The 27,727-nt window shown below is 34.6% G+C and overlaps 2 protein-coding genes across 2 annotated transcripts; one reads left to right on the forward strand and one right to left on the reverse strand.

The window, feature by feature from the left end:
- The first annotated feature begins 4,725 nt into the window (after positions 1 to 4,725).
- On the forward strand, positions 4,726 to 9,136 carry LOC145608719 (small ribosomal subunit protein bS1c). Its single transcript, XM_081664325.1, has 7 exons — positions 4,726 to 5,168; positions 6,799 to 7,074; positions 7,338 to 7,418; positions 7,552 to 7,833; positions 7,912 to 8,022; positions 8,609 to 8,695; positions 8,825 to 9,136. Exons 1-7 carry the CDS (start codon positions 4,875 to 4,877, stop codon positions 8,927 to 8,929), a joined length of 1,236 nt encoding a protein of 411 aa, XP_081520451.1. The 5' UTR covers positions 4,726 to 4,874; the 3' UTR covers positions 8,930 to 9,136.
- A 941-nt stretch (positions 9,137 to 10,077) lies between these two features.
- LOC145608636 (uncharacterized) lies at positions 10,078 to 24,482 on the reverse strand. The gene is made up of 14 exons (XM_081664247.1): positions 24,318 to 24,482; positions 24,087 to 24,199; positions 23,904 to 24,000; positions 23,323 to 23,447; positions 21,690 to 22,233; positions 21,327 to 21,512; positions 20,422 to 20,715; positions 19,488 to 19,640; positions 19,245 to 19,399; positions 17,949 to 18,054; positions 16,950 to 17,858; positions 15,283 to 15,370; positions 11,209 to 11,568; positions 10,078 to 10,630 (listed from the first exon to the last, which is right to left on the reverse strand). Exons 1-14 carry the CDS (start codon positions 24,420 to 24,422, stop codon positions 10,434 to 10,436), a joined length of 3,432 nt encoding a protein of 1,143 aa, XP_081520373.1. The 5' UTR covers positions 24,423 to 24,482; the 3' UTR covers positions 10,078 to 10,433.
- Between the last annotated feature and the right edge of the window lie 3,245 nt (positions 24,483 to 27,727).

Here is a 27,727-nt window from a genome sequence, read left to right on the forward strand (position 1 = left end):
TGGTTTTTTTTTTTTTTTTTTTTTTTTTTTTTTTTTTTTTTTTTTTTTTTTTTTTTTTGAGTATATGATTATACTTTTGTGTAGAAAGAAAAAAGGACTTTAATTTAACCCCAACATGTAAGCAATAAGCGCAAAAGTACACAACTATTCAATACATGCATATGCTTGGTGCCATTAGCTCTAACTTCTAAGGACAAATTATTTTTCTTCAAGTGGTTATATACTTATATGACTTTGATTAGTCATGTATTTTATGCTTAGCTCGCTAGCTTGCAAGAAATACCATTTAACAAACCATATTGATAATAAATAATATTTGTGTTGAGTTGATCTTCTTTAATTTCTAACGGGGAATCTAGAGCCAACGTGACAAGAGGTCGAATCGTGGCATATTGTTCACTACATTTTTCCTGTGAACCCTTTCTTGCAATATGAGAAAGAGGTCGTGGCGAATTCAAATTGATAACAAAATTATCAACTTCAAAGGTTTTATTAAAGGAGAGTAGAGTTTATTCGGTCTCATTTTATAAGTATTTAATTATTAGATTCACTGTAAATTTTGGTTTAAAAGTGTCATTTCCACATTATACAAGTAAATTATTATAATTTCATTAACCGCAAATTATTTATATCATAAACAAAATGTTTCAGAATGGAATCAATGGATCAATTAAATTGAGACGGATGTAGTATAAAACTTAATGTCACATATTCACATGCAGCTGGCTGTTCGGTTAAATGGAGCACACTGGACAAATGTGATTTGACTTTGCCATATAAGGTTAGTAGTAAATTATTCCTAATAGGCATGCAAGTCAAACCAACAAAAGTCAAAGCCATGAGATTAACTAATTAATTAAGACAAAGTCAAAGACATAAGATGATTAACAACCCAAGTCAAAGACATAATCAAAATTTTCAACCTCTGTTAAAAGAGGTCAACGTACGACTGTTTAGGTCAATAAACATTATTGATGAAACTAATTTATTCCTTTCTAACAAATGATTGTTAGTTTTGCACAATTTATCTTAGAATAAATTATAGGTACAAGATTTTTTTTTCTTTTTGCACTAAAGCCTAATTCTATTTGACGCAAAAATCTAATATGTCCAATGTTACCTTTTTTTTGTTAGTAGTTGCTTCAAACTAAGGATGCATAAGTTTTGAAAAAGTCCAACTCAAATTAGACGAAATTGCAATGATTATGATGACTTATATTTGTACTTGAAAGTGTAAGTGGGTTGAAAAGAAAATTACTCCGTAAAAGACTCAATTTAAAGGTAAAAAATTAAATCATTTTTATGGCATGTTAGACTTTAGTATGTATATATAAATGTGTTTTGAAATTTAGAGCCATTAGAGATTTAGAGGAAATAAGAAGGAAATTCACAAATAAGTCCAATTTATTTCGAGAATGTAATGACTATATCTCACTATCAGGTACTAGTTTGGAGAATGCTGTGCTGAAGTCTATAAAATTATTGCTTTAACCAAATTTCCAAAATATCAGAGGCTTTTAATCAACAACGTATGGTATAATTACAATTCACGGCTAATACAAAATTTATTTATTTATTTTTATCTACGACAATTTCAAATTAAATGAATAAATCAACAATAATGATGATCGATTGAAATCACATGGTAAATTGATACATTCCTATAGCGTATAGTGAGTGATTTTAAATCTTTTAAAGTTGTAAGGAAATTTATTTGCAAGGTAGAATAATAGACTTAGCTTAATCAATGGTGTGTGTATGGGTAACAAAACAATCAAAGGCAAAGTACTGCTTACCCTGTCACGTGTATGTCTTGTCTGATTTAATTGTACATGATTAATGGGCGGGCTGAGCTGATCCAAGCTTCGAGCCAAAATATATATGTGTCTAAACCCGCCCAAATAGCCGGTCCGGGCCAAAAAAAAAATTAACTAAATTGCATTAAATTGATTTTCCAAGCCTGCCCATTTTTAAAAAGTGTCGGGCCCGACTCGATTTCGAGCCGGAAAAAACTGCCCAAAATTGGGCCGGGCTCTCTTGATAAGGTCTACACATAGCATGTGTCGATCTTCTATCTCCTCACACAAATTTCATGTATATATACCCATAATTTAAATGCATTATTGACAAGAATTTATAGCTCAGGCTCCCTAAGACTTATCACAAATTCACAATGTTATTGAAGAAACAAGACATGTCAACCATACAAACTAAACACACGTATGTTGAGTTTATATTATCTATATCTAGTTCAGATGACACTAAAAACTTAACATGAAAAAATATAAGTGAAACTATATTTCTTTTTTGTCACATACCGTGGTTGTAGCAACCACTAGTACACTCTAAGGTAGTATAAAAGGTATCAACCTTCATGTCTCGAGCCACCACCATAGCTCCTTTAATTTTGATACCTTTTAAGCATGACCTTCCCAATCATATAGTTCTAAAATTCTAAACCAACATGAGCCAATAATGCAAGTTGACCTACGTGCCAAAATTGGCTTGGTAATATATACCGGCTAACATCTTCAAGTTTCCTCAAGCTCCCATTTGAAGTCTTGATCATAATATCTTATCTCCCTTCCCCAAAATATTCAACTATTCATCATTCACAAGATACGCGTTTCCAAACTTGTCACTCTTAATAAAGTTTCGAAAAATCTTTCTACATGGAGAGGAATAATGTAATAAGCTCTTGTATCTAGGATCTAAGACTCATTGTGCTAGACTATCCACACGTTTAAGATCAATGTACCAAGCTCATAACTGGAAGCTAAGATAACTGATGAACTTGCATCATCATGGTTCTTATTAGGGTTAGATTCAACCTTCTTCTTGGAATTTGGGCATTATTATGGTTTTTCGTTTCAATGTTATTTCACACCACACCCCCAACACACAATGTTTGTATTTCCCCTTTATTTGCTCCTTATGTCATCATATTTCAACTTCTCCTTTCTAATAGAGTTACTAATGGCGACTACAACAATATTCTATGTTTTTGACAATGATGACAACAAAATCAAGACTTGCACCTCCTCCTCTAACTTAATCTCAATTGAAGCTAGTGAGACATTGGCCTTGTTTGGCAATTGGCTGTTGGCTGTTGGCTGGTTTGATTGGCTGTTTGTATTGGCTTTTTTGTTGGCTGTTTGACTTTTTATTAGTCTAAAAACATGTTTGGTAAAATTGGCTGTTTAATATTATTAGTAACTTAGGTAGCCAAAAGCCAATGAAAAAGCCAATGAAAAGCCATTTACCAAACAAGCCCATTATCATGTCGAATTCATTGATATGATTAGTGGTTGAACTGGTATTTTTCATCTCAATTTTAAACAAAATACACATCAAGGACACTACTTTATTCATATCCGAGGGTTTCTCATACATATTGGACCACGTTTAGCACATTTAATTTGTCATTGTCTTTTCATCGTTGACATTGTAAGTAAGCATGGGCATCGTGCCGTGTCAGGTCGTCACGGGCCATTCCTGGGTAGGGATTGTGCCGGACCGTGCCGTGCCAAATTTTGGCACACCCCAACGCCCACGGCATGACACGACCCACGTGCCTGGCGGGCCGTGCCGTGCCGGTCAGCGGGCCAACCCGTTGATTATAATTTTGTTTTTATTTTTTTTAAAAAAATATATATATTTTTTAACAACTTTAATTTAATTATGTTAATAATTTATATAAACTTAATTAAATAAGTTTATATAAATAAACTAATTTATTTTTTAATTAAATAGGTTTATATAAATGAAGGTGGGCATGAGCCGTGCCACGTGCCGGGCTGCTGGGCCGTGCCGGCATGCCCGTGTCAGATTTCAATTTTTTGTTCACGACACGGCCCACGGCCCACAAATGGGCTGCCGTGCCGTGCCGAAATCGTGCCGGGCCCGTGCCGGCACGACCCATGCCCACTTATAATTGTAAGCAACACATGTTATTTTTAAGGTCAATCTAATCACTCCAAGGGCTTGCCTATCCAATATTTTCCAATCTTCCTCCTTCATTTTGGATGGTTTCTTGTCCTTATAAGGGCCATAAGGCTAAAATACGTTCTCTTGGTACAAATACAAACTCTTCTATTCACAATGAGAAAGAGTGAAACATAATTTCAAAGAATCAAACTTTAAACAAATAAAGACCCAAACTTTGAAAAACAATCACAAGGAACAAGTTTCACACAAACCCTTAGTCACAAATACATTAAGGATTCGGTTCAACATGGGCACAGGGCTCTAATATGAAATGTTGTGATTTAGATATGAAATGTTTGCCACCCAAAATCAACATAGAAAGAGCAACAAGCATCCAACTATGAAAGAAAATAAACAAAAAAGAAACAAGTTTACCAATTACCATCCCGTCGAAAAAAAAAAGGTTACCAATTACCATAAGAAACCCGCGAGCCAGGTGATAGAGACCCACCTTTGCACAATGAAGTAGTATTGAATATTGACGATGAACAAATCAAAGCCACAAGCATAAATTGTATGAAATTCAAATGCTCCTCGATCTACATCTTGGTTCAGGTAGCCTCCAAGTTCTTGTTTTTAGGCTCGGGTTCGGGCGGATTTAACTTGTTACCTTCACAAGCATAAGCAACCCCTTATGAGTTATGACCTCTTATTGGATTGATCTTTTCTCCACACCCATCCTAACACCACAAGTCCATGAATCCATCAACCCAAACTAATACACATTAATTAGCCCAAGAAAAATCTCTCAACATCCACCTATCTTCTGGGCTTACCATATCAACCCCATCTTCTCTCTCCACTCTACTCACTCCCTTATCTGCGTATCTCAACAACAACAACAGTAGCAGAGGAAGAAGAAGAAGAAGCTCAGAAGAGCAATAACAATGGCGGCCTTAACACAGCAATTAGCAGGAGGATTAAGATGCCCACCACTCTCAAACTCCAACCTTTCAAAACCCTTTTCATCCAAACACACTCTTAAGCCTCGATTCTCCCCAATTGTATCTGCTGTTGCTGTTAACAATGCTCAGACTAGAGAGAGACAGAAGCTTAAACAGCTCTTTGAAGATGCTTATGAACGATGTCGTACTGCTCCCATGGAAGGTGTTTCCTTCACCATTGATGATTTTCATACTGCTCTTGATAAGTATGACTTCAATTCTGAACTGGGTACTAGGGTAATTCCTCTTTTTCTTTTCTTTTTGCAAATTTTTATGATTATTTGGGTAATTTAATTGATTTTGTTTGATGGGTATTTCTTGGAATTTAGTTTGTTTCATGGTATTGATTATATATGCTTGATTACACTGTATGTTTTGAGATTACATATTCTCCAATTTTGTTCTTGGTTGTAATTAGGTAATTAGACACAAAAAAGTTGATTGATAACCATGTGTTTATTGGGTGGATAGTGCTATAATTCTGTGATTAGCAATTCTGTTTGTGGATGGTTTTATGCTAAGTTGTGAGTTTGATTGGTTTTGATTGGTTTCGGATTTTATGTCGAAAATTAGAAGCTTAAAAATTGTATGATGGAGTATTATATAGCTATGATGGAGAGAAGGTGTCGAAGTGAATTGTTTCAACTTATGCCTTTGAAATGAGTACAAAGCCAACTAGAATTACTGTAGTTAGAAATTCAGCTAAGCTGTGAGATTTTGATTAGTTTCAGACCTTTATGTCGAAATTGTAACATTAAATGTTATGTGATGGAGTATTATAGCTTTGAAGGATAGAGAGTGTGGAGTGTCAAAGCAAATTGTTGGACTTTTGCCTTTTGGTAATGAGTATATACTAATTAAGCAAGTTAGAAGTACTGTATTTAGCAATTCTGTTTGTGCCTGGTTATTGTATGTTAAGCCATATATTTCATCGGCTTTGGTCTTTGACGTTGAAACTTGAAAGTGGAAGCTTAAATGTTATGCAATGCAGTAAATTAGCTTTGATGGCTAGAATTAATGTATTCTATATGAAGGGAAAGACTAAATTTCATTATGAATGTATTTGTAAACTATATGAAGGGAAAGACTAAATTTCATTATTAATGTATTTGTATTGAACTTTGGCTGATTATTTCCAGCTTCTAGGTAATCGCATAGTCATTTACCATGTATGAACTGGTTAAGTTATAACTTACAAGTGTTATAAGCAGATGAGTCTTATAAATTTATTCTTTCCAAATTTAAATCAGATATATGCCTGGTTAAAACCTTTTTGTGATAGTTTAACATTCAAATGTTTTCTCTGCAAAATTATAATTAACGCTTAGTATAGAAAATTATTAAAATGTATCCTGTTTTGTGGGATAACTTTTGATGCCCACTTAACTAACAAAGTTTATATGTGAGATTAAAATCTACTATGGAGCATAGAAAATAAAGACTTGAGGAGATTTATGGACTGGAGCCCTTGTGAATTCATGTCTTATAGCTATGTCTAAACTTGTTCATTATCATTTTCGTATAACAATGCCCAAATATTTAACCTTTGCTGATAACATTGGTGCATTAGTCTCCACTTTTCCAGAACATTAAATTATTTTGCTTTAAGAGCACAGTTGAATATGCACACAAAAAATTATGGCGGCGTTGGAATTTTATGCTTAGCATGCATTTCATTCTCTGCCTTCTAAGAACAAATCAGTTGACAAGGTAGTTTATATCAGTAATTGTTTTTAATCTGACTTGCCTTTGAGACAATTACCCATTCTCCTTTCTCCTTATTTTTTTCTTTTAGAGTTTCATATGCCTTGCTCTATTTTTTATTCGCCCTTAAAATGTCATATTTTCTTTCTTTTCTTCACCTCAGGTCAAGGGTACAGTATTCTGCACAGATGCTAATGGGGCATTAGTCGATATAACTGCAAAATCTTCAGCATACTTGCCTCTCCAAGAGGCCTGCATTCACAGAATAAAACATGTGGAGGAAGCTGGGATACTCCCAGGAGTAAGAGAAGAATTTGTAATCATTGGTGAAAATGAAGCTGATGATAGCTTAATCTTAAGCTTGCGACAAATCCAGTATGAGCTTGCATGGGAAAGGTGTAGGCAGTTGCAAGCTGAGGATGTAGTAGTTAAGGGGAAGGTTGGTATCATCTTTCTGACATATAATCCAAAGTCTTTGGTAACATTTTGAGCAATACCTTACTTGGATCAAATGGAGTGACTGTGGGTATTCCAATGGAGTTCTCTGAGCCTGATAATTCATAGTGTTGCAGATCATTCACATATTATTCTTATTGTCTTAGATTGACTTTTCATGCTGTCCTCTGAGCCTGAATGTTGAAGGAGATAATTTATCTTTTAACCTATTTAGTAATAGCTCATAGTTTGCTTTCTTCATGTCAGATTGTTGGAGCGAACAAAGGTGGAGTTGTGGCTCTGGTGGAGGGCCTTCGTGGCTTTGTTCCCTTTTCACAAATATCAACTGTTAGTTTCTTCCATCTTGCTTTCTTCCCCCTTCCCTTGTAATTTTCACCTTTCTGACTTTTAATTGGAACTCTTATGCTGCTAGTTGAGCATTACCTAAGCATCAATAATATGTTGTCATGGTTTTGTACAGAAATCTACTGCAGAAGAACTTCTTGAGAAAGAGATCCCTTTAAAATTTGTCGAAGTTGATGAGGAACAATCTAGGCTAGTAATGAGTAACCGAAAGGCCATGGCTGACAGCCAGGCACAGCTTGGTATTGGATCAGTTGTTACAGGAACCGTTCAATCTCTTAAACCTTACGGTGCCTTTATTGATATTGGTGGAATCAATGGCCTTCTGCATGTTAGTCAAATTAGTCACGATCGTGTTTCGGATATTGCAACAGTCCTACAACCTGGTGACACATTGAAGGTACTACTAATATATCTGTCATTTAAAATGAATTAGCCTTTTAATACAGGAATATGATTAAATGCTTGAAAAATGTAGGTCATGATTTTGAGCCATGACCGTGAAAGAGGTCGGGTGAGTCTGTCCACAAAGAAGTTGGAGCCCACTCCTGGTGACATGATTCGTAATCCAAAGCTTGTCTTCGAGAAGGTAATTTATTCCATTTTCTACTCCTATGAATCATCCAGTTCTTTCAACGTGCCACTATGATGGGATAGATCAATAATATGTAGTATGTAGTGTGGAGTCAACAAATATCAAAAACCTACTCTATATTAGGTGCTCCTGGGAGCATGTGCTCTTAGGCAATATGACAATGATTCAAGTGGGGAAGTATGGGTTTTCCTTCCTTTCATCTATCCCTTGATGGTTGCCACATCATCTAAATGTCAGAATACATGATCTTTCAGTCACTTGGATACCTATGTGACTAGATCTTGATGTTTACTATATTTCGACTTTGAACTTTGTTCTCTTTTCACCTAAGAGGTCCTCTCCAATGAATCTGTGGAGGGAAAGGATGAGGAGCTTCTTAATGTGTTGTTGTGGCATCCAATTCTTTTTAAGAATCATGTTTTTGATTTAAAATTTCTTGGTTGAAGCTGAAAGCTGAAAGGAAGAACCTTGAGAACCTAGACTAGATAGTTCTGTTGTTTTTCTGAGTTAATTGTCAAAGGAAAAACGTGAAAATATTGAAATCCATCAAACTTACAATCATTTATGTCATCATAACCAGGCTGAAGAGATGGCTCAAACATTCAGACAAAGAATTGCACAAGCAGAAGCTATGGCTCGTGCTGACATGCTTAGATTCCAGCCTGAGGTATTACCCTGCTTTTCTTTATAAAAAAAAATAATTCTTAACATCACTTGCAATATTTTGATCAGAACTACATAAGCATAGTGCCCCTTGTGCACATTGATCTTACTATTTAATCTGTTAAACTTGCAGAGTGGTCTCACTCTCAGCTCTGATGGAATCTTAGGCCCTCTAACTTCAGATTTGCCAGCAGAGGGGCTAGATTTGAGTGCTGTTCCACCTGCTGATGAATCCTGAAAATTTTTGTCCATCTTTGGTCTGTCAGTTTTGAATTATGTATCTTAGTTTGTAATTATAATTACTGGCATCATATTCTTTACACTTGTAATGAAATCTGTCCAATCATCTCATCTGGCCAGTAGTTTTATCGCAAATATACTTACTGTTTATGTTATAGTATAAATTCAGCGAGTTATATTTGAGAGAGCCAATGGATCAAATGTTGCATTGTTTTGGTACATGTTTACTGCTAGATATCTTGATCTTAAAATATGTTCGATAGATGGTCTTTTTCTATAGAATATCAAGGGAGGTTTCCTGCAAATTTGAACCATCACCCCCCTTATGTATAGTAAGCTCTTTGCAGAGCACATCTATGGCTTCCCTCAATAGTTGGATCTTTTGTATCCAGCAAAATATGAGGAAAAAAACACAATCTTTTGTAGATTTCAATTAGCTACATCACCCAAGAAGTTTTTGGGATAGATCTCTTCAAGATGTAGTTATTTGTAATAATTGATATACTCTCTTACTAAATCTTCGATTCCAACTCTTTGAAAATCAGTTATTCGATAATCATGCCAAACAGAAAAACTTGTGTGAACCTAATTCACAATAATATTATTGTGAACCTGAGGTGTATACATATGCATCTGACCTTATATTGAACATAGTGACCCTAATATTAAATATAATAACCTAAATTTTAACATAAAAGCCTTTATTAACAATTGTGTGATTTTTAATATTATTGCAAATCTATGACAGCAAAACTAAATTTTATAGTACATCAGGTTTTCAATAATATTAGAAACCTTTTCAATATGCCAAAAGCAATTTAGTTTTGCTGCAATAGAATTTACTCCTGCCTTTTAAGAGTTTGTACATGCCAAAAGCTTTCATATTTGCTGTTGACTTGACAAACCTAGTTGCTTTTCATTTCATTAGAACTAGGTGCGTGCCTGCAGCTATTAATGAAGTTGAAATTCAACTAACTATGAAAGATCGAATTGGTTAGTTTCAAGTTTTAACAAAGTTTTAGAATTTGCTGAATTGCTCACTTTGCTGAATTTGCTGAACTCGAGTGATAGAGATTAGGTGACTCCTGCAATTACATTGTTACGTAGTAGTAGGCTCTTATTTATGTCTTAGGGTGCTCCATCAAGTTCCAAATTCCTGTATCCTTGTATAATTTCTATAGTACTATACCATATTCCCATCACCCACTGATTCTATCCTTTCAAAATTTTCACTGACTGCCTGGTTATGTTACAGGCTAAACAAAGTTTAAGTAAAGCTCTACAAGAGATCCTCTACGATTATAGATGAAGTCCAAGTATGTAAGAATTTACGAGTTTGTATAGTCAGTTTCTCAACCCTGTGGAAACTGGAAATAGCTGCTAAAAGGCAGGAGTAAGTTCTATGATAGCAAAACTAGATTGCAGCTTTCTGTACAAAACAAGATTTCTGTGGCCGTTGGGGGACAGCTTCAGCAGTATTCTCCAGATTTAGACAGATGGAGCTAGCTTCCAGCTTTGCTAGCAGCCTTCTTTCCTTTCTTTTGCTTCTGCTTCAATTGACTTAAGCCCGCAGCAGTAATCTTTGAGTTTCCAATCATAGCCGAAACCAGTTCAGGATCAGTACATGCTTTCATGAGCTCCTTCTCTCGGCTGGATGCTTCAGGCATGTAATTAAACAAATTCATCGCGGTTTTTGCAGCTTAAAAAAAAACAGAGAGAGATGTACATCAGATCTTAGAAAGGTGATAAATTCATAATGATCTAACATATCCTACATTCATCTGATCCAAAACTATTTCATGAAGTTCAAAGAAATTTCTGTTAACAACTAAATCCACTAATGTCAGCGAAAAGATTGTCTAAAACAGCATATATGGTTGATGGCTTCCATCGGAGAGAAAAAGTTGTGCTATCGTATGAAAATCATACAATATTTCCGCATGGTAGTTTCTGTTCACGTGTTAAAATATCTTTCAGATTCCAAATTACAGTGGCTAGAAAACACTTACATAGATATATGTCCTAAAACTTCATTTAAACACTAAATCCATAAAAGATTATTGGTAAATGTACCATATTGTTCACTTTTGTAAAGCAAGTGGAATGAACTGTTTTCACCTAAATTGACTTCTAAACCTGAAAGGTTTTATATAAATTATATAAACCTGAAACACTTAATCACTTAAATGAGCTGCGCCTTAGTTACTTAATGGCTGTTTAAAGGTGAGCATATCAAATCAGTTAGAATAAACAATGGAATGGAGATGGTCTCAATACCTTTTCCTTTCTTTGCCGTGCCGGGAACTATCTTCACTCGGTATTTGTATGTTTGTAATGCATTATATGGACCGCAGACAGGCACAGCATATAAAAGAACATCATTCGGTAGTGGGTTACCAGTCAAATAATCCACATCATTAAGCTTCCCTTTTTCTTCTTCACCTATCTCGTGTATATCATCCTCCTCCATTGCCAACTCTTCCATCTCAGAAGCAGCAATAGCTGAATCTCCATCAGGATTCTCAAGCTTCCCATTCTTATGGTCACGTGATATACCTTCAGACTGCTCTGGGCATTCACGAGAGAGATGACCAGGTTTCTTACACTTATAGCATAGTTTCAGAACATCTTCTGAGCCTGTAACATAAGAATAAATCAGCCAATTCTTCGTGGATACCTATCTAATCATATATAGTTCACAAACGTAATATAGTAATTAACACGCAGTTCCCTCGTCACAGTGGATTTCAAATTATAAGAGTATTGCAAGTGTTATAACTTATAAATAGGCGATTTCTTTTCTTTATTTTTTTTTTTATAAAAAAAAACACACTTTATGCTTTTGTCCAATACTTTATCCACCTTTTTCACACACGCACAAACAGACGCGCGCCTGCCCTCCCCCCCCCTCCCCCCCCCCCCCAACTCACACACAAACACGCGCACACGCGTGCGCATAGTATAGACATCCTTCACACACACACACACACACAGAGTACAGACATCCTTCACAAAATCTGATTTATTGCTCCCATTTAAAGCATAAAAGTCAGTTTTCTACTGTAGATCTGATCGTGAACCACTGCTCAACCCTTGGCCACATCTCAGTACTAAATTCATGAGAAAAGAGATGCCTCAAGTGTCGAGTCACAATTGACCCACTAAACACCTTTAAATTACCACATAAAACAAAATTTATTCCAGACATCGACTAGAGGGACTACTAGCTGTCTTACAATGGACAAACACGAGCAACTCTAAAAGTAAGGCAGAAAAATGTTTTCTGAAGCATATTCCTCCTCCACCATTACTGTTATACTGAGAAGGCAACTATTTGTTTGCATGCTTGATCAATCCTAGCTAATCAATGCTCTATCCTGATATTATTTTCTATCTTTGTCTAAGAAAAGAGCTTTGTATCCCAAAAGCTCAATTTGTTCAACATCAACCAAAAGCACAACGATTCCACATGTAATGCTATATGTAAGGCAGAAAAATGTTTTCTGAAGCATACTCCTCCACCATTGATGTATACCGAGAAGCCAACTATTTGATTGCATGCTTGATCAATCCTAGCCTATCAATGCATTATCTGATTCTATTCCTTATCCTTTTCTAAGAAAACAGCTTTGTATCTAAAAAAACTTAAGTTTTGCATATTCAATAAATCAAAGGCACTTGATTACTGAATCCCTGATAAGCTTGAGTTTTGTATTTCGAGTTCCATTTTATCTTGATGTTGTTCTTGTAAATAATTGGTTCAGTGATCGGTGGAGGTGTTTGATTCTTATAAGCTTATCTAACTCTTATTTATGTAATGCTGTAATGGTAAATGTGTGCTCAAGGGAGTGGCTTACATCCTCTCAAGGATTACGGCAATTTTATTAACTTTAGTGGTAGATGTTCTAAGGAGAATGTTGGAGAGGAGGGTGATGGAGGCTGAGATTGAAGATTTTAAGATGAGGAGGGATGAGATGCAGATTTCCCATTTTGCAAAATGTAGACAATACTCTTTTTTTTAGGGTCAAAAAGTTGTTATAAAATTTTGAGGTGGTTTCAGGTTTGAAGATCAATCTCTTTAAATGTAGGCATGCAGCTTATTAGGGGCGAATCTTGAGATTATTGTTTTGGTAATAGTTTGCAGCTCTGTAGTTTAGTAGACCTTCCACGAGGTCCACCCATCAGGAAGAATAACTTTGACCTGATCCAATCACGTATGTCTATCTCTCTCTATTCAAGATTCTGGTTTCTGTTGTAATTAAAATAGAGAATGAGGAAATAATTTTTTGTGGACTTGATCTAGTGATGTGGGGATATACAATCATATGGGCTGAAATAGGTTAGCCGGACAAAGGTAAGAATGCTAGTCTTTAGTGAAGTGGTGTCCATATTGCAATTCTGGGAAATGTGTGTGGCATTTTTCCACTAGTTTCTCAAGCCATCAAATACAAACATAGTTAGCATAAAAATGGGTAGCTCTTAAAGTTTTCCTTGGATGTTCATCTCAACAGTGTTCAATCTGCAGTCCTATAGTGAGGTTCAACGTAGGAATAGTTGTATTCAATTTTGGGAAGAGATTTGGAGGGGAGAGCAGACTTTGTGTTCAAATTTATTGGTTGTATGCCCATGTTTTTTACTATTATGATAAATCAAGGGAGTTGCATTTTTTAAGGCCACCACATGATAAGCAGATAATGGAGCTCTCTTTACAGGTAAATTAATTGAGGGGTTCGGTAAGGAGAAGAAGAATTTCTTATGGCACAATGCTTTAATGGAAATTATGTGGTGCATGTAATAAAACAAAACTCCCAGATATACTCACGACTTCACGAGTTGCTTTGTCTTCTAATTTATTGTGGAGTAAGGTCAATAACATAGCATTACTATGGGCTATCAAGAGTTACCCGGCTAATTGGGGAGTTCCAAAAAAAAAAAACAACTGGGTTAATAATAGCCTTGCCCTCATGATTGATATTCCCGTTTTTCAGCTTTGAAGAAAACAAAAAAACAAAAAAAAAAACCCCTTTTTACAACAAAAAAAAAAAAAAACCCTTTTTTCTTATCCAGATCTAATAATCTCTATAGCCACACACCCAGAATACTTTATAAATAAAGATAGGAAACTGGTCCCATGCTCACAAGTCACAACAGCCGATAATCCTAAATAATGACTCCCTCCGTCCGTAATTAGTTGTTACACTTTCCTAAAAATCTTCATAACTAGAGAATTATGGATACAACATAATTTTACAAATGACCCTAATAACTATCCTCTCCCTGTTACTAATTAAGCAGTGGCAAGTTAAGAAATGCAATCACAAACAAATATTATTATATGAAATTACAGTTATTTTTAGACATCCAAGAATAGCATATGTGACTGGAAAACTTGGGTGGATGGAGTAGTTAATAAGCAAAACTGCTTCATAATGCTCCTGTGTCGTTTTTCAATGTCATGCTTGGAATTTTCACTTAGAGGCCCCCCAATGACAAGAAGACAAAGTAGTTCACTTTTAAGTTTAAAGTTTCTAGGGTGAAGATGGATGATTGGTCAGGAACCTTTTCATGTGTGCCTTCTTTTTATAGTCTAATTTTACCTCAGCAACTCTATTTTACTTGAAAGGCTACGGGTTCCACCTAGGTGAGAGCATTTGTTGAGTGACCTTGGTGCTTTGGCACTAAGAAAGATTAACGCTCTATCACTATAATGATTATGCTCCAAAAGCAAAGGCCAATCTGGATAGCAGTGAGGCTTACAAGCACGTCATTTTTCATTATCAAGTGTCACTATCTTCGGACGGAGGTTGTTTGCAGTGCAAGGTGAATCTTGGGTAGTTGGGTCCTTCCTCCCCCCCCCCCCCCCCCCAAAAACACTCTTCCTTTTAATTCTAGATTAGTAGAAGAATAGATTGGTATGGAGTACTATGGACTGTGGAGTCAAGAGGAAGAAATTGCTGTGGCACAATATTTTTACAGCAATCTTCAGGTATGTGATCAGAACAGAATTTGCGTATTGTTGTGGGAGCCATCTTATCATGGCATTTCCCATTGGATAGGGTAATTTATACTTTGTCCTTGTGGCTAAACTTCTGTAGCTACATGATACTTCTACGAAATCAAGAATTACTTCGTTGGGATCCCAAGGAACTGAATTAAGATGCAAAGGATTCTTCTAATTGAATACCGCATGTGATCCATTTAGTACTCCCTAAATGCTGTTGATGCATATATTCTCTTCTAATAATGAAATAAAAAAAATAAACATTTCACTTATTGTAGCATAGAATCAACAGCATTTCAGACAGCTGGGTAACATCTGACACATATTTAATCAAACTAGTAAAGACATACCGCCATGAAGTTCCTTTCTTGTGCTTGTTGCCACATTTTGATCTTGGGCATCATTTTCATTCTTGTCACCCAGTGTCTTTCCAGCGGACTGAAATTCCATGAAAAGTGAATATAAGAAAAATAAAATAAAAGAATATACAGTATTATATTTCACATCAAACATACATTTATTTCAGGAATCCTTGCCACGTGGCACAGGTGCATTGACCTTCCTTATAATCCTTACAAGAAAATACATTTTTATCTCCTCGATAAACTCAGATTGTAAATCAAGTGGCAAACTTGTAAATAAATCACGTAATAATGAACGGTTTATAGGTAAAACTGCTACAACTATGCCACTGAATAAACAACCTGTATTTAACAAGGTGATTAACATGTGCTCCCTATAATCTTTACCATGTAACTTGCAAAGCATGAAACAAGTGTGCCAAGACTTAAAACCTTCAGCCCTTTCCGATAAAAAAAAAATTATAAAATTTACCACCAATCCAATGGAAGAATGATTTAGTAGTAGTCCAATGCATTCTATCATTTCTCTCTCCATTTAAAACTTATATGCCATAAGATACCAAGAAGTAATTGGTAATCAATTCAAAATATGGCATAAGATACTAAGAAGTAATTGGTAATCAATTCAAAATATGGCTTAGAACCAACAAAGGGTAACAGTTATCAGGCAAGTGAATGATCACTTCTCATCTAGAAGCCCATAGATTTGGAAAGTAAGACCTCAAAAAAGGGCAAACAAGTGATTATCACAGTAATATCCAAGATCTGCCAGTTTGCAACCAAACGATCAATCAACGTTCTAGTAAAGTAAGATGATTTCTTTCTCAAATCACAATAATCCGTATAATTGTTTCACATCCCAAATTCCCTTTGAGCACCTAAACAAAGATAATTTAGTAGGAAAGGTTTGGTATGATGGGTATCTAAAACACTAAGGGCATGTTCTCATTGACTGAACTCAGCTGAGCTGAGCTGAACTGAACTGAACTCAGCTGAGCTGAGCTGAACTGAATTGAATTGAATTTCAACGTAAGAGAACAGGGCCTGAATTGGGAGGAGGAAAACTTAAATTCAAATCTGGATAGGAGGTACCTTCAAGTTGATATATGATATAACTACATTTTTAGATTACAAACAAGAGTCATGAATTCATGATGAAGCCTATGCACAAGTAATCTACTAGAGTAGAAATGAAAGCACAAACAGATACGTTCAGTAAAATTCTAAATCATGGCCATCAATAGTGCCTAACATATTAAAGGCAAAAATAAGGCTATAACTAGGCACCAAAGGGGCAAAAAAAACACAATTCTTACACAAAAAATATATAAACTAAAACAAAACAACAATAAATGGCACTATATCTATCAGAAAAGCAAAAAAGACAGATACTGATAGATCAGTTTGGTTATACAAAAGTCTCATGAACTTCAATAAAAAAAAGTCACCAGCTTACTCCCAATCTGTAAGGTTTTCAAAGATTCACATTTAAGCATCTTTTCTTATAACTTGAATTAGGTAAAAAATAGCTTGTCAACAAGAAGCGAGCTTCTTTATATAATGATTAACATACCACACAAATTTAGGGCACAAAGTACTATAGTGTCACATCTACCAATGCAACTACAGAATAATAACAAATTTATGCAACTTACCGCAAGTAGAGTCATTCGAATGCTCCTTTCTTCCTCATCCTGGTCTGCATATTTCTCCTTCATCTTTTTGAGCTTACCCCTCTTACCACGAGCAATTTTTCCACCACCAGCAGATAAATTTCTGTTCTCAGACTTAATGGTTGAAGAATGACCTTCATCTACTTCTCCTTGCACATCAATTGCCTGTTCATCATCAATTTTCTGGCCTTTCTTTAATTTCCTCCTCTCAGCTTTGGAAATATGAGGTTTCTCTTTGATAGATACTGTTTTCTCTTGAGTTTTTAATTCTTCAGACTTAGTAAGTTGCGAAGTCTGTTCATAACTTCTACCAGAGACAGCACCAGATCCAAGCTCAAGAGCTCTATCAATGAGATCCTCAAGTTCAACTGAAACAGCAGAATTTTTCTTTCCTTCAGAATCATGTACTGGAGAAGGAGAATTACTCTTAATTCCAGATTCTTCTAGAACTTCTGCTTTGGGATAGGATATACTGTCATCTTGAGCAGAACTATGGCTCAATGATCCTTCTAAGAGTTCTGAATAAATTTCTGTTGATGAAGTTATGCTCCTACTATCATCTTTCTCTAAATTTTGCTCTGTAGCTTCACCATCTGAATCAGAGTCAGAAATTTCTACGTTCCCATTTTCTTGGAGAGCATTTGATGCCTCATCCTCACCTCTAACTCGTCTTTCATTTAAATGCAATCCTAAAGAACTTTCATCCACACGGAACAACATACCAAAACCCATTATAAGAGGATGGGGAGGAAGAAAATTCTTCTTTCCACGTATCATGAAACTTCCCACTGTAAGATATTCTCCTGTCGGAGCAGATTTACTGACTTGGTGAGGGTAGACCCACCAAGCACTAGTAACAATTTTTGAGTCCCATGCCTTACTGAGGCAAACCTTTGAATAAGAGAAAATGATATTGAATCCAAGTTTACACACATAAATTAATCAGTACATACAAAAATCTTAACCAACAGATCAACTTACAGTATAACTTCCAGCTTGATTCAATGTCAAGGGGGGGACTGGCTGCTCCGGCTTGTGATTCTTTATTATAGTACTTGAAGCTCCATGCATATCAGCATGCACATACCTGTTACAAAATTATGATATATTAATGCTAAAATTATCTTAACTGGCAATATCAGTGCAGTTAAAGGGGATAATATAGCAAAGCATGCTTTTATACACTCAAGAAAGCATTCATTCACACAAATGTACTTTTTGATAAAAGTTATGGATTCCACTATTCAAAGACACTAATAAGGTTTTTCCTTCTTTTAATTTGTCTTGAACTATACATCATCCCACAAAGGTGTACACACTTTCCATTGTAGGTTGTCCCAATCAAGTTTACACACATCTAAATTATTTAAGAATGAGACCGCATCTACTTTTCCTCACACTTTAATATAAAAAATTACTCTCTTTCTAAATTGTTACCCACTAACACTGACACAAGTAACTTTTAATTTCTCAGCAGTATACGCAAATCAGGGTGTATTTGTTTACTTTTTTCTGGCTATCCGTTCTCACAAGAAATTAAATGCTCTAATCCCCAAGATAACTTCATAGTTGATTAGTTGACTGGCATGGCTTTAAATATAAGTGGTTGAATGTAGAGAAAAAAAAAAAAAAATTGAAGGGGACAAAATAAAAGTAAGGGTTATTAATTAAGTCTTGATGTGATGAAGTGAGGGGGAAAAAATAAAAAAAAAAAAAAGAAAGAAAGAGTAAGATATAACTCATATAAGCCATAATTATTCACTTAAAAGAAAAAGAAGGATTCATATGGGATATAAAAATATCGTACTGAGAATGTTTACTTTTGGGATAGAGGAATCGATGGTCAAAGTTATCACTTGAATATCATTTGATTCGGGACACATGATTTTTTTGTTAAAGAAAGCAATAGAAAAAAACCACTAAGTTCATGCGTAAAATGACTTTAAACACAATATCATGGTTTATTATAAATTTTATCATGCACAAATGATCTTATTAACAGTAAGAACAATAGCAAAAGCTAAACTTACATGTTTTACACAAAAAGATAAAAAAATAAAAAAAATAAAAAAGTTGATTGAGGTAGAGAGGAAATAAAATAATATACAGATTCTATTGGCTGATTTTTTTTATCACATTAAGGTCATTGATATTTCACAAATTATCACAAGCCATTCAAGGATGTGAAGGAATTGATAAAGTACGAAGTATAACAGCAGCCAAACCTCTGTCACATTTTGCTATGCAAATCAAGCTAATATTAGAATTAATACTTACAAATCCCCTTTTGACATATAACGCTTAACAATCATCTCATTTTGCTGAGCATCACGTCCACTGATAACCAAATAGTTCTCACTGCTGATGAACCAATTGAATTTCTCAAACCAATGGACTTTACGCATATGAGATATTGTGGCGACTGCTTTTTCCTGATAATCCAGAAATAATAAGATTATAATTAGATACTAAATGACCAATATGGTAGAGGACTTGCAACATTAACCATTTTTGAGGTACCTTTGAAAGCTGGAGACGAGTTTTTCTCTCAGCTGCTTTAAAAGCCTTTTCATGAGCGGTAATAGTCTTGTCCTGTTTGTTCTCTTGCTTTTTCTTCATGTCATACCACCGACGAGCATTACCATGCGCTGAGAGGGATAAATCAACTTCTACCTGGAGAAGAGAAAGATGAGAAAAAGAAAAAGGGACTCGGACTTTTAAAAACATACTAGTACCTGGAAAGAATATATTGACTGAAGTAAATAAGTTTGGTGAAAAGTGATGTCAAAACCAGAAATCAAGAGCCAATATGAAACTTAGTACTGGCTTTACATAAGAATGGCGGATCTTTGACCAAAAAAGTACGGGGGTCAAGGTTTGAACCTTCAGCCTCTAGTTAGAAGTGTAAATATTTAGTTATTGTGAAAAAACATTTTCTATACATCAATATATAGAAAAGCTCAAGGCACACATGTTTCAGAGTTTCCTGCACCTAAGGTGTGCCTCAGTGCGCTTCCAAGCGCCTCATTGAAGCGCATATAATAAAACCAAAAAGAAAAAAAAAAAAAATTGTGAAAAATTGTGGTGCACCTCGGGGGTGCTCCTCAATGTGCCTTGCTGCACTTTAGCTGCGTTTCATCAAAACCACTTCCGATAGACCACAAAAAGCACATGACCCCTAATGCCTTGTGCCTCAATGCCTAGGCACACCTTAGGGGCGCTTTTTCAAACACTACTATCCATAGTTAAGCATTAACTTCTTTACATCAATCGAACAGCTCAAAAAAAAATTATGGAGGGCCAGGACTCTATGAGCCTTATCGAAGATCCTCCAAAATCAGATTAGAACAAAATTTAGCACTTCTGTATGCAAAACCATCACCCAAATCATCATAAATAGCACGAGATAATTCTGGCATGCAAATATTCTGGAATAATTAGTTACTTATTTTACCTTATCTGCTGGAAGTGTCTTTTCATCATCATCCATCTCATCAAGATTATTGCTCAACAGAAGCGTCATGCAGTTCTTTTCCAAATAGAGCTTGTCAATTAAACCAGCCACTGGATTTCCAGATTTTTTTTCTTGCTTCACCATACGTGCAAGATCTTCCCAATTCATACCATTTGCTAAAGCGACACGGACAGCCAAGATAGCAGCATCAACATCCTCTAAGTTATATTCAATCAATTGTGCCATTCTAACAGAATGCTCAACTTCTTTTCTCAAAGTGACCACACGATTTTCCTACAAAAATAAGCCAACAGTTCTTAGCTCCAGCAAACATAGAACAGGAGTATAACATAATCTAAATGACTCGTATGTCAGATTTGATGAGAGAGAAAGAAAAACTAACATAGAGTGTTTTTTAAACTGGACTACAGAACATAAACGATTGCACACATTATGTGTCAACTATGCAATAAATGCCTAAGTCAGAGAATTTATCATCTCTATTTCTCTTAAGAGTACTTCATATCTCCTTAAGTATTTTATTCTTACAAAATTCCACTGGTCAAGTTCAAAAACAGGTCATGAGCTAGAAGCATATAATCAATTATTTTCAGCAGGAAGAAGAAGACCTCCATACATAAGACTCTACTCATACTTCTTAGAACGTAAAACAATATCATATACACAAAATAAGTGAGGAATTCTTTGCAAGATTAATAAACCTAATTTTAACCACACATTCCTTTCCTGCTCCCCTGCAATTACTATACTTGGGAACTAAGGGTCTGACTATCCTTAACATGACAAATGAAAAAGGTTTTGAACAATAAGGCTCTCCACATAATACACAAATCAATATTACCATCTTGAAAGTATAGACAACATGTACAGAAATAAAAATACACCTGATCCATGCGTATTTTATCGAGCTTTTGCATAGCAGATCCTTCTTTTGCTTTTTGCTGCTGCTCAGATCTCTGACTCTCAATCTTACTGTAGAATTCATCCAAAGCTGCATCAAATGTTTCAAACTTCAAACAATCCCGTGATTTGAATTGATTTAGTAAAATAGGGCAATATTCATCATATATCTGCATACAAAAGAACAAAAGAGATGTAAATGTCACATGTGAATAAATTGAACAATTTCAAAAAGATGATAGAAATCCTAAACACTACAAGTTAAAATATAACGAGTTACTTTTTATCAATACTAAATATACCAAAGAGTCAATACATCAACCAAATGAAAGAAGCTATTGGACAACCTTGCTGGAACTCTCTGGCTTTGAGGTAATACAGTCCTTTCCCCCTGGTTTCATTGCTTGCATTAATATGTATCCTTCAGGAACTTTACTTCCATGAATAACATCCTCGAGCCAATCCTCAAACCTGCTCACAGCTTGGCCCAAAATTTCAACTATATTCTCATCCAGCTTGTTATCTTTAGAAATTTTCATGCTTGGTGCCAAACCTGCATCCAATATAATATGTTCAGACAGCTGAGGACCATAACCTAATCCCTCTCCAAGGACTATCTTCAAAGTTCGCTGTTTTGCACGAGAGCCATCATTTCCAGTCTTGTTCGAATCAGGAACTTTTCCACCCTTTTTAACACTTTTTTTTACTTTAGATGTGTCTAAAACTGTGCTTCCATCTTCGGCAGCTTTGATTTCCTCATCTTCACCACCCTGATCATACGAAGCTGCAAGAGCTTCCTTCAGCTTGATGCTGGAGCTTCGTTCAAATTTTCGACACGATTCAATTGGGTATCGGTGCCGCGACATGATTGCAAAACCTTTATCATCATCTCTGTTGAATTATTAATAGCTCAGCAGCAGAACAGAGAATTGGTTGAAGGGAAGGGTGTATTAAGGGGGTGTCACACTATCACTCATATACAGAATGAGGTTTAAGGAAAAAGGCTGTAGTCCTCAAGCAATCATGATGTATCGACAAAATCAAGAAAAGTCAAAGTAATGATCAATTGCTCATAAGTTATTAGTTGAGTCCAGTTACACAAAAACGTCAAATTTTGGAACTCAAAACCCTGACAAGGGGAAGCTATACACTAATACTCTGTTGCTTCTTTTACAAGTGCGCCAAAGAATAAATTATAGTATTAAAATTCAGAGTCTTGAACTCATGGGCACCACAAACTTCAAAAATATTTAGAAAACTAGAAAGAGAAAACTAACAACTCAAGAAAACACCCGGAACTGATTAGCACTATCTTTCACCATCCCTTTGAAATAGAGAGATACATCTCCTCTTTTTTTTTTCCCCATTTGAAGGAAGATATATCTCCCAATTTAATACTTAAATAACAACATAAGATATAATAGCTCATGTTTGGAGGTTGTTATGTTTTCTTAAATTTTATTAATTAAATCATAACCTCTAGGGACTTCAATAACAATGGTATCCAGTATGTAATTGCATCACAAAAACCTCCATCAATTATATTGCAGGCTACTTGTCGAGTTGTCACTATGGTCAATTATAACCTATAACTTTCGCATTATAGGTAAGCCATTGTGCATAGTGGAGTCACCTTCAATAGACCAATACGCAAAGGAAAAAAAAAAAAAAAAGGGCAATCTATCAACTATGGCAACTGACACAATCATTGAAGAACATAGTTTTGCCAAGAGAACACTCAGATTGTCTCAATGAAAAGGTTACAAGAATTTAAAAAGATTAAACATTCTACAACCGAAGATGACACATGAAACATAAGTATTTCCCAACACCATTCATGCCCACTAATCAATTCTCTAAGATTCTATATTTCACATCAAACTGCACCATTATTTATTCAGATACAGTTTAATATTTTTTAGATCTCAAAATACCTAAAATATGCAGATACAGATAGTAATGAACACAAGAGTGACTTACCTATGAGACCGAAGAAGAGTTAAGACAGTGTAATCTGGATCAGTAAGAATAATGTTTCCTTGAGCATAAAGCTCCAATATGACGTAATACGCATGGGCACCCAATCCAAATTGGAAAACAATAATCTGGTAGCACAAACAAAATATTAAAAAGAGCACATAATCATCAACAAAAAAACAAGGAGACTACTAGGTTATCTTCAAGATAAACTGAAATTGTATATCACAATTGTTGATTGAAATTACAGTCTTGCCAACAAATGACGCACAAATACAGCGTAACCTACTTTCAATTGTATATTCAGCAACTTCAATTAAGCTCAATGTCAAGAAATGCTTGTTTTATCAATCTCGACGAAAATCTTAGGATTACTCAAAACTGAAAACAATCCATTCAAACACAATCACATACATAAATAAAGCAACAAATCTCCTTAGCATAACATACCCCTATCAATTATAAGCTCTAAGTCAAGAAATGATTGTTTTATCTATCTCGACGAAAAAACTTAGGATTACTCAACTAAAGTAAATTCATTCAAACACAATCACATACATAAATGAAACAAGAAATCTCCTTACCCTATCATACCCAAGCTGCCTGACATCTTCAAGCCTTTTAGTACGAATATGCTTCCTCAATTTAAGAGTAAACCCAGATGGTGTATTACTCTTATCCCTACAAAAATCCAATTGGGCAAAAAAATAAGTCAATAAAACCCTCAAAAACCCACAAACTCAATCACGGGGCGGTGTTCGTATTACCGGACATATTCAGTTGTATGCAACCTAACACCACTTTCAATCAACAACAAAACCTTCTCACTCTCCCCAGATTCTGTAATTCCACTACTATTCATCAACTTGAACATATAAGTCTGCAATTGCAAAATACAACCAAATTCTTGATGAAATTAACATAGTTACAGTTTCAAATACTGCAAAAATTATTGAAGAACAGTGAATTGAAATTGATTTGGGAGTAAAGAATGATACCTTGGGAGAGATGTCGTAGACATTGGAACATCGCATACCAATCAAGTTTCGAAGGCATTTCACTTCGGCGGCCACATCGGCCGTGTTCATACGTACCTTCACCATTTTTCTCTCTCAGATGTTTTCCGGTAATGAGTATGTTCGAGAGTATGTGTGCGTGATGGTATCGTAACTAGTACGAGCGCGGAAAATAAATTCTTTTCAAGGGGAATAAAGTCGTAATTAAATGGCGTAATTTTGCACGGTTTATAGGTAAAACCGCGACCTTATGGTATCGTTACTCGTTAGTGGTTTATTTGTTTTAGAATAAAACCGCTATATATGTTACGCGTTATACCTAATTGTCCAATTTGAATTGTGAAATAATTGCTCGCTACTAACCCGATTTAATGTTAATTGAGCCGCTTATAACTTGAATATCTAAACCTATGAGTAAGATGTATCTATATATTTGTAAGATGATGGAAAAGATCATTTTTAGTTAAACTTGTTTTGTGTTGTATAAGAAATAAGCCAAGTTGAAATGTGATTTTACGTAAGTTTCGAATTTGGTGAATGACAGACAAGTCCAATTAACAATGATGAGTCTACAAGATCAGGTTGTGGGTCAGTATGAAATTATGGATCAAGTCAATAACATTTTATGTTGATTTAATTGGTTCAGGTTTTTATGGGGTTAGTTGCCAGTTTGAGTTCAAATCGTTGTTAGGTTGGGTTAAAAGGGTTGTCACTATGGTGTTAGTGGATGTGTTTTGTGTGAATGGTGTATTTTTTGGGTAAGTGAGGTGGAGGGTGTTGGAATATGCTAAGGTGTGTTACTAGTGGTTTTTTTTTTTTTTTTTTGAATGAAGTCCTAAAGGACATTAAATTTCATTAATAATAGTCATACGACATCTACAATTGACAATTAACGATAATGAAAACGAATTTAACAAAATCAAATAAGAATTAATCGGGGAAGGGCTAATAAACCAAATACATAAATATAACAATTCGGCACATTCTCGGTTCGTTGTCTCATACAACTTTTTGAGTGGATCCGTCGCCGCTTCGCAATTGTGTGAGAAAGAAAATTCTTGTGTTGATTCCGTAACCGGTGAAATCCGATGGAAGCCCCTTCAAAATTGACAATGGAGGCTAAAGTTTAGGAGAGAGAAGAGGCTAGGGTTTTTGTTTTGGAGTGTCGTCAATCATCAATCAATCATCAATCAATAGTATATACTAAAAGACACACCAGCAATGATACATGTCAGTTTCTGGTGTGTCCTTAGTATTTTTTTAAAAAAATTAATAGAATATTTATTGAAGAAAATTTTTGTAAAATTTAATTACTATATAAATAGAAATAATATTTTTCTTTCAAAAAAAAAAAAGAAATAATATTTACCTTTAGTTTATAAAAAAAAAAAAAGAAATTATATTTACCTTTTTTTTTTTAATATTCACATTCAATTAACTAATTAATATGGAAAATAGAATAGCAAAATATAATCTTTGTAAATATTTTTTAAAAATACAATCTTCCGCTATAAGTTTTTATGTGGCAAACACAATATCCGTTTCAAGTATACAATTGAGAATTGAGATAGACAAAAGTTAATGACTAAAAACGAGATATTACAATATATGATCACTGATAAGTATATACGTACATAATTTTTTTTGTCAATAACCGTGCATGGCACGGGACCTAACCTAATCTTATGTAAAGTTTTGGTGGTTATAATTTTTGGATTAATAGTTATAATATTCTAATCCATTTTATATCCAATGATGTTATTTATTTATTACTGATGATTATTACTTCATAATTGGTTTCACACATGTAAAGTTATTTAAGGTTAAATCCTACTCCCTCCGTTTTTTTATATGCATCACTTTGACAATTGCACTATTCACATACCATGGTTGACTTAATTTTTTCACCTCTAAAATATAAATAAATATTATTATATAATATATCATTAGATTTGTCATAATGTCTAGTTTCATAATATAATTTTGTTACAATTATACTAATGCACAATTAAAGATATTAATGGTCAAAGTAACGTCTCGGCAATTGTGCCAGTCAAACTGATGCATATAAAAAAAAAACAGAGGGAGTACCACAAAATTTAAGTACGTGTCAGGGTTGAAATTTGACCACTGCATAGATAACACCTATTTATTATTTTTAAAATATGTGGTTGTAGTTATAGAGATAATCAAAATATAACCACGACTAGCCTTTTAAACTCAACTTCTTAGCCTAACCTAAGTCTTAGGCTAGCCATGATTATTATTTAACCTTCCATTTACAACATGATGAAAAAGAACCATTACCGGCCTCAAGATTTTAAACCAATTGAACTAAATGACATTCACTATCTTTTTTTGAAACCAAATATGCAAGGTAGTATTATTGAAGTAGCAAATGATTAGACTATAATAAGAGGCACCCACTGATTAATTTGTACTTTGTATATAACTTGATTAAAGAAAAAAAGGTTAAACAACCAATTGTACATTCTGCTACGAAGACCACAGGCTTAGAAAATAATATGGGAAATGAGACTTTCTAAAAAGTTAGGTGTTGTTTGGTTAACAAAAGTTTAGTGAAATGAGGGAAGTTCCTTCATTGGCTTGATAACCACACAATTTTAGGAAATTGCCATGAATTTAATTATGAAATTTAATTCCCATAATTTGAATTCATAAAAATCTCTACTTCCTATGTGAATCAAACAACAACACATATATAATTTGTTGGTTAGTTAAATTATGTATCTATACATTAATTTTTCACGTCAATAAAAAAATGTCTTTTCTCATCAATAAGAACGTCATTTTTTTTTTTTGGTACCATTCATTTTAAGAAAATTTGTCAAAAATGTCCTTTCAAATGGTCCATTGTGGTAAAGGTCCTTTCACAAAAAAAAGTGGCAGCAAAAGTCATTTTATCCCACTTAAGTTCTCAAGAAGGTCCTTTAACCGAATTCTGGTCATTGACTTTGTTTTCCGGCAAAAAATTCATGTGACTTGCACATGATCGCTTAAAATCAATTAATTATGTAGTTTTTCTTATCCTCTTTTCCCTTTAATAAACCCTAATTTTTTCTTCATCAATCTTCTTTGCAAACCCTAATTTCTCAAGAAGCATCATCAAAATTCGATTCTAGTCTCACATAACACACTCTCTCTCCCCTCTACTTATTTTAAAGAAAATACTTATCTCTATATCATGCATACAATTAGTTTTAAAAATTAGGAAAAATTCTTAAGAATAATATTACCTTGATCGATCTTTTAATAATAATATGACTTTTTAATTATCTCAGAATAATACTACATGTAGTATTAACCTAATAAATCTTCACCAATTGGTTCACATGTTCTTTTTATGGGATCTGTTATCTATTTTCACCATC

Source organism: Chenopodium album, chromosome 23, assembly GCF_948465745.1.
Source record: "Chenopodium album chromosome 23, dcCheAlbu1.1, whole genome shotgun sequence".
Taxonomy (NCBI): Eukaryota; Viridiplantae; Streptophyta; class Magnoliopsida; order Caryophyllales; family Amaranthaceae; genus Chenopodium; species Chenopodium album.

Coding starts and splice junctions, on each gene's coding strand:
- LOC145608719 (XM_081664325.1), top strand. CDS start 4,875: ATGGCGGCCTTAACACAGCAATTAGCAGGAGGATTAAGATGCCCACCA. Junction 7,834..7,911: donor AACCTGGTGACACATTGAAG/GTACTACTAATA, acceptor TGAAAAATGTAG/GTCATGATTTTGAGCCATGA. Junction 8,696..8,824: donor TGCTTAGATTCCAGCCTGAG/GTATTACCCTGC, acceptor TTAAACTTGCAG/AGTGGTCTCACTCTCAGCTC.
- LOC145608636 (XM_081664247.1), bottom strand. CDS start 24,422: ATGGTGAAGGTACGTATGAACACGGCCGATGTGGCCGCCGAAGTGAAA. Junction 20,716..21,326: donor ATAAAATACGCATGGATCAG/GTGTATTTTTAT, acceptor TTATTTTTGTAG/GAAAATCGTGTGGTCACTTT. Junction 17,859..17,948: donor ATCAAGCTGGAAGTTATACT/GTAAGTTGATCT, acceptor TCTTATTCAAAG/GTTTGCCTCAGTAAGGCATG.